The sequence below is a fragment of the Plectropomus leopardus genome, chromosome 10, assembly GCF_026936395.1.
Source record: "Plectropomus leopardus strain MGB_pleo_1.0 chromosome 10, ASM2693639v1, whole genome shotgun sequence".
Taxonomy (NCBI): domain Eukaryota; kingdom Metazoa; phylum Chordata; class Actinopteri; order Perciformes; family Serranidae; genus Plectropomus; species Plectropomus leopardus.
Genome location: NC_142185.1, coordinates 5,656,542 through 5,668,469, shown reverse-complemented (window position 1 = coordinate 5,668,469; position 11,928 = coordinate 5,656,542). Strand labels below are relative to the sequence as shown.

The 11,928-nt window shown below is 38.9% G+C and overlaps 2 protein-coding genes across 23 annotated transcripts in view; both read right to left on the bottom strand.

Annotated features, from left to right (window-relative positions):
- Positions 1-1,473: 1,473 nt before the first annotated feature.
- On the bottom strand, positions 1,474-6,138 carry LOC148188465 (leucine-rich repeat flightless-interacting protein 2-like). The gene is made up of 6 exons (XM_088082910.1): positions 5,529-6,138; positions 5,308-5,357; positions 4,075-4,195; positions 3,896-3,975; positions 3,701-3,805; positions 1,474-2,626 (listed from the first exon to the last, which is right to left on the bottom strand). Exons 1-6 carry the CDS (start codon positions 5,590-5,592, stop codon positions 2,519-2,521), a joined length of 528 nt encoding a protein of 175 aa, XP_087939036.1. The 5' UTR covers positions 5,593-6,138; the 3' UTR covers positions 1,474-2,518.
- LOC121948844 (uncharacterized) overlaps positions 5,819-11,928 on the bottom strand; it is a 55,881-nt gene continuing 49,771 nt past the window's right edge. For all 22 annotated transcript variants that reach the window (XM_042494335.2, XM_042494326.2, XM_042494331.2 and 19 more), the window contains one exon: positions 5,819-10,522. In XM_042494335.2, coding sequence (XP_042350269.2) covers positions 7,350-10,522 — 3,173 coding nt within the window. In that variant the 3' untranslated portion in view covers positions 5,819-7,349. The remainder of the gene's footprint in view (positions 10,523-11,928) is intronic.

Below are 11,928 nucleotides of genomic sequence, written 5' to 3'. Positions count from 1 at the left end.
TTCTCTGTGTGTTCTTTGCCTGTGTTTTTTCTCCTGCCCTCTGTGTGTGTGTGTGTGCCAGTTTGGATGTTGCCATTTCTGGGTGATGTTGAGCTGCAGCTGGAGCGCTGCCATTGGCTGTTCTGAAGGGTCTGGCTGCTGCAGGATTGGCTCAGAGGGTTTTTTGAGCTAAAGATGCCCGCACTCCCAACTTAACCAGCTTAGACTTCCTCTAAATACATTATGCTACATTTGTACCAAATTTGGTGCTTCTATTACAAAATAAACAAAAGGTTAGCTATGCCGCCCCACTTACGCCCCTCCTACGTTATTATACTGGTTTAATGATTTGTTAAGCTACAAACCCTCCCTCAAAACGTTACATGTGTGATGCTGCGTTGTGATCAAACTGCACATTATAGAGCGGCCTGTCATTGTTACCATCCAAAGGCACACCTGTGTGGCAGCGACGCTGTTTAAACAGCATCTTATGTCACATTACGATAATCTTTGAAAGTTTTTAAAGGTGCTCAATAACACTAGCCTGATCAGAGCATCTGGATGACATAAGCTGTCTGTATCAGTCTGAACTTCCTGCATGGACTTAACTAATACCCCGTCACCGGAGCAAAGATAGCTTTTTTATTCCAAACAGTGTTGAGCTCATGTCATCAGAATTGTCTTATCAGGCTATATTAACATTGATTTTAAACAAACTTTGAGAGAAATATTCCAATTGAGTGCAAAAGTCTTAGATCCTTAATCCTTTGAACAAATTGGCTTGATTTTTTTGTTCCAAAAACACGGGAAGGCAATGAGCAACAAATCAAGGAATGACCCAGAAAAAAAAAGTTTTAATTAAAACAAAGTTGAAAATTAGTACAAACTAAAAAACAAATTAATAACTTGGAAAATGTAAGTAACATTAGTTCAAACATGTAATTATGATCATTATAAATATAGATTTTCCATATTTTTTTTTCTCTATTTTTCCCTAGCTTGAAAAAAAACTTTTTCAAAATCTACTAATATCTTACAATATGTGGAACATTTCTTACAACGTTGCTTAATGGCTTTCCCCCCCGTGTTTTTGAAAGAAATCACACCGGTTTGCTCAGGGTTCAAAGCTTTAAATACTCAAAGCACCTGAAAGCAGCAGGGAAGGTGATGTCACTCTAGGTATCAAAGGTTTAACCTGTGAAAAAACTGGAGCAAAAACAAGCGTTGCATTTAAATTTTCATTCAATGTAGATTCGCTGACCAAATAAGTAACGAGAAACAACTTCAGATGTCGACAAAATCTCATTTCAAGGGCTACTCACATGCTTGTTCCAAAACTTTCCAAGTACTGTCCCAAAGGTCAAGAGGGTCAAGCCGAGCCTCCAGCGTGGCCCTGCTGAAGGAAACAGCCAAAACATTTGCGTAATAAAGCATGGTACAACATTTTAAGAACATTTATACTCCAGGACTAAAATGCACATGTGCAGATGCCAATATGGTTTGAACTTTTATTGCACAAAGATTACAGTTCTTTATGTTTCCTTACAAACATCTGAAAGCTTTGTAAACAGTGAAGCAGCGTCTCCCCAGTGTCTTCACTATCTCCTGCTAACACTGCTGAGTCCCAGTCGTCACATTTCTTCTGTAAGTCTCAGCATTTCAGGGTGCGTGCACAAGAGCCAACCAGTGACTGACTACATGAAGCAGGAAGGAGCTCGGAGATGCGGCTGCGTCTTCGTTATACGCTGTGAGTCCAACTGCTCAACATTCAATAACCTGCATCAAGCTGCTGGCTACATAAAGGAGCTACAAGTGAAAGCTTTTTGACTGTGATGATTATATTGTGCCGGGGGAGCTCCTTAAAAAACTGAGCAATCCTGTTTGTCTGCAAACTGTCTTGTCTCGAACACGCCAAAACATTTACGGCTTTAAAAACAATTTGGCTTTGGATGCAAAGGAGAAAAAAAATACACTTAATTCTGCTCTTTCAGTCACGACACACACAAAGCACTCATGTCTTCTCCGCAGTAAGGGTTAACAGTCTTAGGCCATGGACACTGTGCTGGTCACTGCACAATCATGTGTCTTTTCTTGAGTCTTTTTGCCCTCCACGTGAGCAAGACAAGTCTTTGTTACGAGAGGCAGCAGGAAGATGAGGGTGCAGCTTTTTGTCTCTTGCTTCTCTGGACATTACAGTGCTGCTCCGTCTAGTGACTCTTCGTGTGGCCTGTTTCCTTTTCTGGCAGAGCAATGCAACTAAAAGTCACGAGGTGCACAAACATTCACGTCCCAAATTCATGTGCTTCCTGGGTGTGTGCACAACGCTGTCATCAAACATAAGAAATAGACAAAGAAATGGCACATTGCTTGTTGGTGTTCTCTATTCTGTGAACATGATAACTAAGAGTCTTGATTTCTGATTTTTTTTTCTTTTTCTTTTTTTCTTGAGGTTGCTATCAGGCAGATGACAGAGGGCAGGGATGGCTCTTTTCTGATGAGCCAGTTTTGGGCAAAAAAGGATGGAGTTGACGGGGTGTTCCTATGGAGTCTGAGCCATGCCACGACTGGACTTCATCTTCTCCAGTCTTTTAGAGAGGTGGCTGTTGTTTGACTCGAGTTCATCGATCTTGTCCAGCGCTGTTCGCAACTACGGAGTCAAATGAGGAGAGAGAATACACAGCAGTTATAACAGAGCTGTAAAAAGCGCTCACTTGTATTAAAGGGTGGGCGACATGTTGAATATATTTGAAATAAATAAAGTGGAGGGTTGTTGGTTTGCTGCAAGCTCTCTGCGAATAAATCCTCACGTTTAAAGGCACCACAGGAACAGTTTAACTTCCTGCTAACATCCAACTGAAGCCTCAAGACTTCCAGCCCATGACTGACTGGATGCTTCAAAATAAAAGCACTGTTGGTTCTGCTTTGATTTATTTTATTATACCAATACTTTATTGAACTTTATCATTACAAAATTCTATTTAGTGTTATTATCACAGTACTATAACTTTAGTTTGACAATAGTTACTTCATTTAACTTTATTAGAACAGTGCTTTATTTTTCTTTATTACAACAAAAATGTATATCACTTCATAATAACAGTACTTTATTTACCTTTATTATACAACAGAAGCTACTTTACTTAACTTTGTTTTACATTTCACTTCATCATAAAAGTACTTTTTTATCTATATTGTAAAATTACTTTAGAAAACTAATTATGACAGTAATTTCTTAATCTTAATCATTACAGATTTTATTATATGAAAGTAGCTACTTTGTCAAAATACAATAAGTTTGTTATTAAAATTAATTACAACGAAAAACGAAACACTTTAACTTTATTACAATTTTTTTTTTTCATATTTAGTATAACAACACCTTATTTAACTTTATAATGACAGTGTTTTATATGATTTCATTTAACTTTATTATAACCCTATGTTATTTAACCCTATTATATCAGTACTGTAACTTTATTAACTTTTTTAACTGTAATTTATTGAAATGCATTATAAAAATAACTTATAGAACTTTATAACAGTGATTGATTTAACAGTATTATATGACAGCAGCTACTTTATTTAAGTTCAGAGAATTCAAAATATCAAGATATTTACTGTATCGCCATACAGCCTAAAAATATCGCTTTAAACATTTTTTTTTAGCCATATTGTCCAGCCCTACTGGTAAGCAGTACAGCAGAAGAAAACAACACTCTACTTCTCTCTGTAGTTTCCGTTTCTCTGCCTTTAGCTCATCCTCCACTTTCTCTGCGTTCTCTGCAGCAGATTTGTAGCGTGTCACCTGGCCCTCAAGTCTGGTCACCTGAAAAACCCCCAAAAGAAAACAGACTTCTGAGGTGATAACATTCATGTTTTTAGGTCTGCTATGAATTCATACTTATTCTTTTCTTACATTCTGTTCCAAAGCGGTGACTTCTTGCTCTGCCTTCACTAGTTTGAACTTAAAGTCACTTATTTGCCTGTTGGAATCTCCTGGAAAGATTGAACAAAAGCAAATATTTTTGAGTTGTGGGAGACAGTACGGCAGCAGACTGTAACTACTCGTCTGTTTTCGAGCAGATGTTAACCTACTCTGCAGCTCTAGTATGTTTGGGTCATTGCCGTTTTCAACAATTTCTCCGTCTGGGCTTGAATTGTTCTCAGTGCCGTTCCTCTGTGTCTTCTCCTCCAGCTGGGCCTTTAGTTTCTTTACCTGTAAATGGTGCCAGAACAAATCAGCTGATGAATGACACACTCAGCTAAGAATGCATTTCGCAATCCTATTGTCATATTTTCCTCCATACTCCTTGTTTTCCAATGCCCCTTTGCTCCTTGGAAGAGAGTCACAAAAGGTAGTTGTTGAAATCGTCCCCTAAGGGCACGACTCCTCAAGACTGACTGGTCAACAGTGTTGTCATTAATGCCACACCCAGGCATAAAAATTACACCACTGTGATTCAACTACACTGCAGTCTGTCTATTAAAAGTAAAACTTCCTCTTGGTGTATGAAAACTCTTTTTGACTTTTTTTTCTGGATTTAAATTTTTCACAGACAGACTACCTTTTATTCAGGAGCAATTGCTCAGCTCTGCACTCACTGACCTTGAACTTGAGACTTTATAACTTGTTTTCAGTTTGACAAGCCTTCCTTGGTGATGCGCAATTTTATGAAGTATTTCAAACTGGTTTTTGTTAGTGACTTGCTTTTTGTGTCGTTTTATGTTGTATTGTCTGTCTAATGGCTTCTCTGTATCACTTTATATCATGTGCTATTGTGTGTATTATTTATATTATTTTTTTCCTTCTCTTCTTGTTCAACTTTATATTATCACATCACTGTGCTGTGGATTTGTTCTGACATAATGAAGGACTGCAGATGTGAATTAGCTCTAAAGTATTTATGTTTTAAACTGTGCATGGTCCCTTTTAAATTTAAATAAATATAAAATAAAAACAATAATACAACAATTTGAAACAAAAAAAGATACATAACACATACACATCTACCTATATTCACACATTCTACTTGTACAGATCAAATCCATATACCATACCAAATACCATACAAATAAATCAAAATATTTCCCTACAATTTTACAAATTCTGTTCAGGTAAGGCCTTCATTTATGCTGGTTAGTATTCACTAATCTCTATATACCAAACATTGGCATATGAATGCAGATGAACTAAAAGAAATGCTTAATCATAGTCACACGCATAGTCTTTTCACACAAACTGTTTGCATGCAACTAAAGTCTACTCAAATGTGATTGGTCAATATTACTCCAACCATAAACCATTACTGTGTGTGATCATGGACTCACCTGCTCTATCATTTTCTCACGCTCATCCACCAGTTTCCTCAGGCGAATCTCTGGAAGATAAAATGCATGTTTGTGAGGACATTTGACATTAGAGTCTTGGTGAAAAAAATCATAATAACAAGAACATCACGCATCACAAAACCATAATACAACATCAGTTCAGACAACCATGATCATAGCTGCTATGGTCCATCTTTAAAACAAACAAAAAGTTAACATACCAGGGATGGGAGGAGCCAAGGAGATGGTGGGAGGGGGCTGGGTCAGGGTGGGAGGCTGATGCATGCAACAGTGCAGGCATCCATAGGGGGGTGATGGAGTGGAGTGTGAGGGGGGGTAGTTAGCATGCACAAACTGTGGAGGAGATGGTCAGTGCAAGAGCACACAGCTGGCAGGGCCACATTCACTCTACATGACCACATTTGAAAACAATGAGAGTAACTTTTCTTGCTGATAGCTGACACACTGCTTTTTCAAAGAATTTCTTAACAAAAATGTATTTAGATGGACATTTAAAATTGGTAACAGCAGGGTATTTATTGGGATTTCAGTGTGGAAGCACCACATTCATCTTTTCCAATTAGTGCAACAAAATGCAAATATACATTTATTTTACACATTACATTCTTGTAGATGGAAATGGCTTTGTTGAATGGAGTAGTTATTTTGCAGTGGGGTTGTATGAGGCACTTATCCATAGTCAATGTATTACCCACAATAGATGTCAGCTGGAAGGCCCCCAGTTTGGAGATGCAGGCTGAAGTATTGACACAGATGCTAAGCAATCTATGGCTATGGACGAGGGCAGCAGCAAAACATATTTTATCAGTGCCATATATATATACATATATACATATATATATATACATATATACATATATACATATATACATATATATATATATATATATATATATATATATATATATATATATATATATATATATATACACTTAATATTTTCACGGCTGGACCTTGCTTCAGACAGCAATTTCTGATGGCAAAATCACAGAACACAGGAGCTGCTGATCTACCGCTGCCTCCATCAGTTATTTTCTTTGTTTTATTGTGTGACTTTGGTGTTTAAAAGGGTTGTTCAGATTCACCAAAAGTCACACAATAACACAAACCACCTGATCAAAGCAGTGGTAGACCAGCAGCTCCTGTGTTCAAAGAGCTAAAATGTTGTTTTTGTCTGGTGGCCATAAACAGGGAACTTTCCCCATCAGAGAGGTTTGTCTGACAGAAAGAGAAAGCAGTGAAAATACTGTCATTATAGCATACTCATAAACTGATAAAGACTTTTTTAAGTGAGACTTTAAGGTGTTAAAATACATTTTGTAGCTGTCTACATCCACAGAATACACTGCTTCTGTGTCAGTATGGCTGCTGCTTCTCTTAACTGGGGGTGTGCCAACAGAAATCTATACTGTATGTAAAACACTGACTACGGATAGGTAGCCCATACAACCGCACTTCAAGAAATCCAAACTATCTATTTAAATCAAACAACAGTTTTGTAAATCCCTGAGAACAGAACAGGGTCTCCAAGCACTTTTTTTCATGTTAATCATCAACATTACAGCTAGAACATGTAAAAGCTTGTTGGCTTGAGTCTCAGTGACAATTACCAGTAAACATTTGTGTTTTCAACAGTCCATCTCTGAAATAAATGCATGAATGACTTCTCAGAATTGTAGCATGAAACATATTGTGTGATACATGAGCTAAGAAGTATTATCCATGAAACAATAACAAAATCTGCTACCTGACATATCGAGTGCAGTACTGTCCAATAGTAAAATCTACTGTTACAGTTTACGTCCTCATCATTGCACATATTAACTCAATAAAAACTGATGTTTGGTCCTAAGGCTGTTGACATATTTGATTAAAAGAACAAACAAACTTACATTAACATTAATTTGGGAATCAAAGTGCTGCAAGGATCTGCACATATTTATTTTACAGCAGCTAAGCAAAGACTAGTAAAGGGCAGATCAAATGCTAAACAGTAAATCTTTACTATTTGGATCTATAAGCTAAGACATCTTACACTCCTCTTTGCCCTTGCCTTTGCCTTTCTTGCCGTTCTTTTTCACATCTTTCTCTGTCTGCTGTGGCTCTTTGTTGCTGGCCACTTGTTCTGCACTCTTTAGTAAATCCAAATGTTCACCCTGCAAATCGTGCACAACGGCGTCCAATCCCTCCTCTGCGGGAACAGATATCACCTGGTTTACGTCCTCTGCAACAACAGCCAGCTCTCCAACATTTAAAACCTTTCCTTCTTCTATAATGTGCTCGGGCTCCTCTGCTACACTTACTTCTTCCTCAGGCATTTGTTTCTGTTTTTCACTCATATTTTCTGCATGTTCATTTTTATCAGACAGGGCGTCCTCATGAGCTGAAGAATTTTGGTTGTCTTGAGACGTAGTATCTAGTTTATCTACCGGGGTACCCCCAGCATCCTCATGTTTCTCTTCATTGCTTTCAACTGGCTCATGCTGCCTGTTTTCACTTGACTCAGTATTACTTTGGCACAGCCCTGAACTACCACTGTTACTTTCAACTGACATGACTTCAACTCCCTCCTCAACTTCTTCCTGGTTCTGATTTTCCGGGAGACTTGCTGCAACAGCTGCCTCAATATCCATGTCATCAAAATCAAAAGACAGTCCTTCGTCAATGTCCTCTTCCTCGCTGTCTTGCAGGGTGAGTTGAGATGAATCATTATAATCAGACTTGTCTATGCTGGATTCGTGGAGTTGCTTTGTCTGACTTTGCTGTTCATTTTTGCTGCTGTTTGGTTCTGGATCTTCAGCACTGTGGTCATGCTTGACAGCAGACCTAATTTCAGAAGTTTCTTTTGGAGAGTTTGGTGTATTTAACATGTCAATGTCTTCTTTTGTTTCAGAGGACACTTTGGACACCGCATTTGATTCAGGCATCTGATCCTCATGCCTTAATGTCTGTCCTTCTGCATCATCCAGATGTGTGGCCTGCACTTCAGTCTGCAACAGACTCTGCACAAAGTCAAATGGATCAGACTTTTTCATTAATGATGCATTGTCACAACTGACACTTTTTACGTCATGTGAGCTTTCTGTCTCGACTAAACCCTCAGGTTCACTCGTGCCTCTCTTCAACTCTTTTTCTGTTTCGTCTGCTTTCAGCTTGGACTCATCCCCATCAGATTTTGGAGAAAGGATACTGGGAGAAAGGGAATCCTGTTTGGCCTCTGCTCCTGGATCCTTGCCATCTCTAACTGTCTCAGTTGCTTTCTTGGGACCTTCATTGGAAAACTTGACAAGAGTGTCATCGCTGTTTAGGTTCACAGCTTCAAACAGGTCTGAGGACGGTTCAGAGCCAGACAAGCTCTTGAGAACATCAGTGAAGCCATCAGGTGAGGACTGGGATATCGACTTGTTATCTTTAATATCAGAATTGTTTGTGTATTCAGATTCAGCAGCAGCAATGTCTCCATTGCTTGGAACATGTGATTCAGCTTCAGTGTTTTCCTTATGGCTTGTTTCAAAGGAGTTTTCAGCATCATTAATGGACCCAACTTCTTCCTCTGCACTAACAATCAAACAGTTTTCTGACTCACTATGTATGACATTAGTTGAGATATCTGTTTCACTTTTAGAGTTATCTACACTAGAAGTGCACTCTTCTTCAGAACCATCTGTGCTCTCAGCACCTTTGGAGTTGTCAATAAGATCAGGAGTACCGAAGCTGGTCTCTGGAATAGGACTTGTTCTAGATTCCACTTCCTCTACCTTCTCTGTTTCCAAAGTTTTTTCCTTGTCTTGCTCATCCTTTCTTGGAATTGTTCTAGATTCTGTGAGGGTTTCAACTTCAGAAAGGGTTTCAGTGTGTGCTGCTGCCTCTCCTGCTTCTACTGCTTCTGCAGCTTCTACTGTCTCAGTTTCCAAACTTTGTTCCTTGTTCTGTTCATCTGTAACATGATCCATGCTTACTTCCTTAGGAGTTTCAATGTGAGAAAAAGTTTCAGTCTTTGTCACTGTTTCTGCTTTTTCTGCATTCTCCATTTCCAGAGTTTGGTCCTTGTTGTGCTCATCCATACCATGATCCACACTTAGTTCCTTAGGTGTTTCACTGAAGGAAAAGGTTTCTGATTTTTCTACGTTCTTTTTTTTCAACAATTGTTCCTTGTCCTGCTCATCTGTATCATGATCCATTCTTGATTCTTTGACTGTTTCATTGGGTGAAAAGGTTTCTGTGGGCTTTACTGCTTCTATTCCATCTACCTCCTCAGTTTCTTGACTTACCTTTTCCTTCTTAACTTGTTCCACCTTTAATTCCTTGAGGGTTGCAGCGACAGAACCGTCAAAAGGTTCTGTTGTTGGCCCATCATCTTTTGTAGCTGATTCAGTATCTACTTCTGTTTTGCCCTTTTCTTTATCTGTTTCATCTTTTTGTTGGTTCTTATCCTCCTGAGCACCCCCTTTCTTTTTGCCTCTCTTCTTCCTTTTCTTCTTTTTCCCTGAAGCAGCAGTGCCCTGAGGCTGAGATTTACTTGATATTTCCTCTGTCTCATCGTTCTCTGCCTCCCCTGCCTTATCAGGCTCTTGTTGAGGTTCAGCGCTTGATGAAGTTGGGAAGGACTCATCAGGTGAACTTTCTCTCACAACATCTCGTGCAACTTTTTGCTGAAGACATGATTCTGTGTTTCTCAAATTACTTTCCTCATCTTCCTGTTTGTTTTCTTGTTTTTCAGAAAGGTTGCTACATGATTCTTTTGTGTCATTACTTTGTATGTTGACACTACTGCTTTTTGTTTCTGTATCCCCTGAATCTGGTTTAACAGTCTCTCCTACATCTCCTCCCTCAGGTGTTTCTGTTTCTGGAGCATTTTCAGAACTTATTACAATGTTTTGAAGCCCAGGGCTGCAAACAATTATATCTTTGGCTTCTGTGAGTGATTGGACATTAATATCAACACTGAAGTCATTGCTGAGGCCTTGCTCTTCGACATTGTCTTCTTCTGTGGCAGTCTTCTTGTCTTCCAAGCATGTCTGTTGTTCCTCTGTTGGCTGTTCTTGGCTGAATGTTTCCAGAGTGGACGCACCAGCAACATTAGAGAGTGTATCAGAGTTCAAGTGATTGTCTTTGGCTCCTGTATACATTTCTTGATGCTGCTCTGGATTCACCTCTTCCTCTCCGCTACTTCCCAACCTCTCTTCTGTGTTGCCTGAGGGATCATGAAGAGTATACGGTGATAGGGTGACAAAAAATTGACTTAAGACATGATTTTCAAAACTGTTATCTGCATGAGGAAGTGCACCAGCAGAAGCCAAGGTAAGGCAGAATACCTGATTGATTCAGTGGCCAGGAAGAGAAGTACAGAGCCGAGATGACCAAAAGAAGCACAAAAAGAGGAAGTAGAAGAAGGACAGGAGGAAAACCAAAATAAAGTAAAGTCCTTTAACCCCAGCATATCAATGCGACGAAGAACGAGGTCTGAAGCCGGCAGCTCAAGGGAATACATTACAGTGCATATACAATAATGTTCCTTACACACACTATTTAAAAAGAACTCTCAATGCTTTGTACCATCAACCCTGCAGAGGCCTGTCAGCATTTACACACCTGCCTGCATGAACAGAGTTAGTCGTGATTCAGTATTAGTATGTATCACCTGAAAAAGATGCAAGAGCAACAAATTAAAAGCCAAAACATTAGGTATGAAGACAAAGCAAGGTGTTGGTGAGTTTATATGTGGAATCTAAGTTTGTGCAGGGAAGCAAGAGATCAGATAGATGTTAAAGGACAAGGCTGACATTTCTCAATAATTTTTCTTGTTGTCAACAAATTCCATGAAAAGACTAACGTGCAGAAGTCTGTCTTTTAATTGATTCCTTTTAAAGACCAAAAAACTTGATCTAAATACATCATTTTGTTTTTAAAAGGCTGACTGATTCCTAAAGCTGCTGGTGTCACTGTAGTTTTCAGCAAATGTAACTCAATCAGGACTAAATAGTACATTTGTTGGGCATTATTTTCATCTGTAGATTCTGTAGACAGGGGTCCAGAGCACACGCTACACACTCCATCAAAATGGAGGTCGATGAGCTGCTACTGCTGTACGCTGTGAGCACATGGAGGAGAAATAAACAGAAAACTAGAAATTCTTCAAAAACGACAGAAATCAAATACTCTTTTCAAGAGCTGTCGTCTTTTGAAGACGAGATTCATTCAACATTGAGTCAACATTGGTTTGCTGACATTCTGGCGATGGTAAAAGAGGACATCAAGACAAACCAACTTCAGAGACCCCATCTGTGCCAGAGAGCATTTGACTGAATGCCTTAGCTCAGATTACTGTTTTGTGTCATCTACAGCCCAATAATAGGTCATATAACTGTTAACAGCTGTGACTGAGAGATCATACCACGTTAAAGGTTGTGCCTAAACCCCTCATGAAAGAGATAAGCTACAGTTAAGAAGCTGATATTGTAAGCACTCCTGAAACTTTAATTTGTAGCTAAATGTCCCTGAAATGTGCTGTTGACACCCAAACTTAACTATTTGAATTCAGAGGATTGGATGTAAGTTCTAAATTTGTTATGTATCCCATAAAGCATCATATTAAGGTGA

Excerpts from the sequence above, each read along its gene's own strand:
- LOC148188465 (XM_088082910.1), bottom strand. The coding sequence starts at position 5,592 with ATGCATCAGCCTCCCACCCTGACCCAGCCCCCTCCCACCATCTCCTTG. Across the intron at positions 5,358-5,528 it reads CTTGGCTCCTCCCATCCCTG|AGATTCGCCTGAGGAAACTG; the intron begins GTATGTTAACTT and ends TTTATCTTCCAG. Across the intron at positions 2,627-3,700 it reads AACGGAAACTACAGAGAGAA|TTGCGAACAGCGCTGGACAA; the intron begins GTAGAGTGTTGT and ends TTGACTCCGTAG.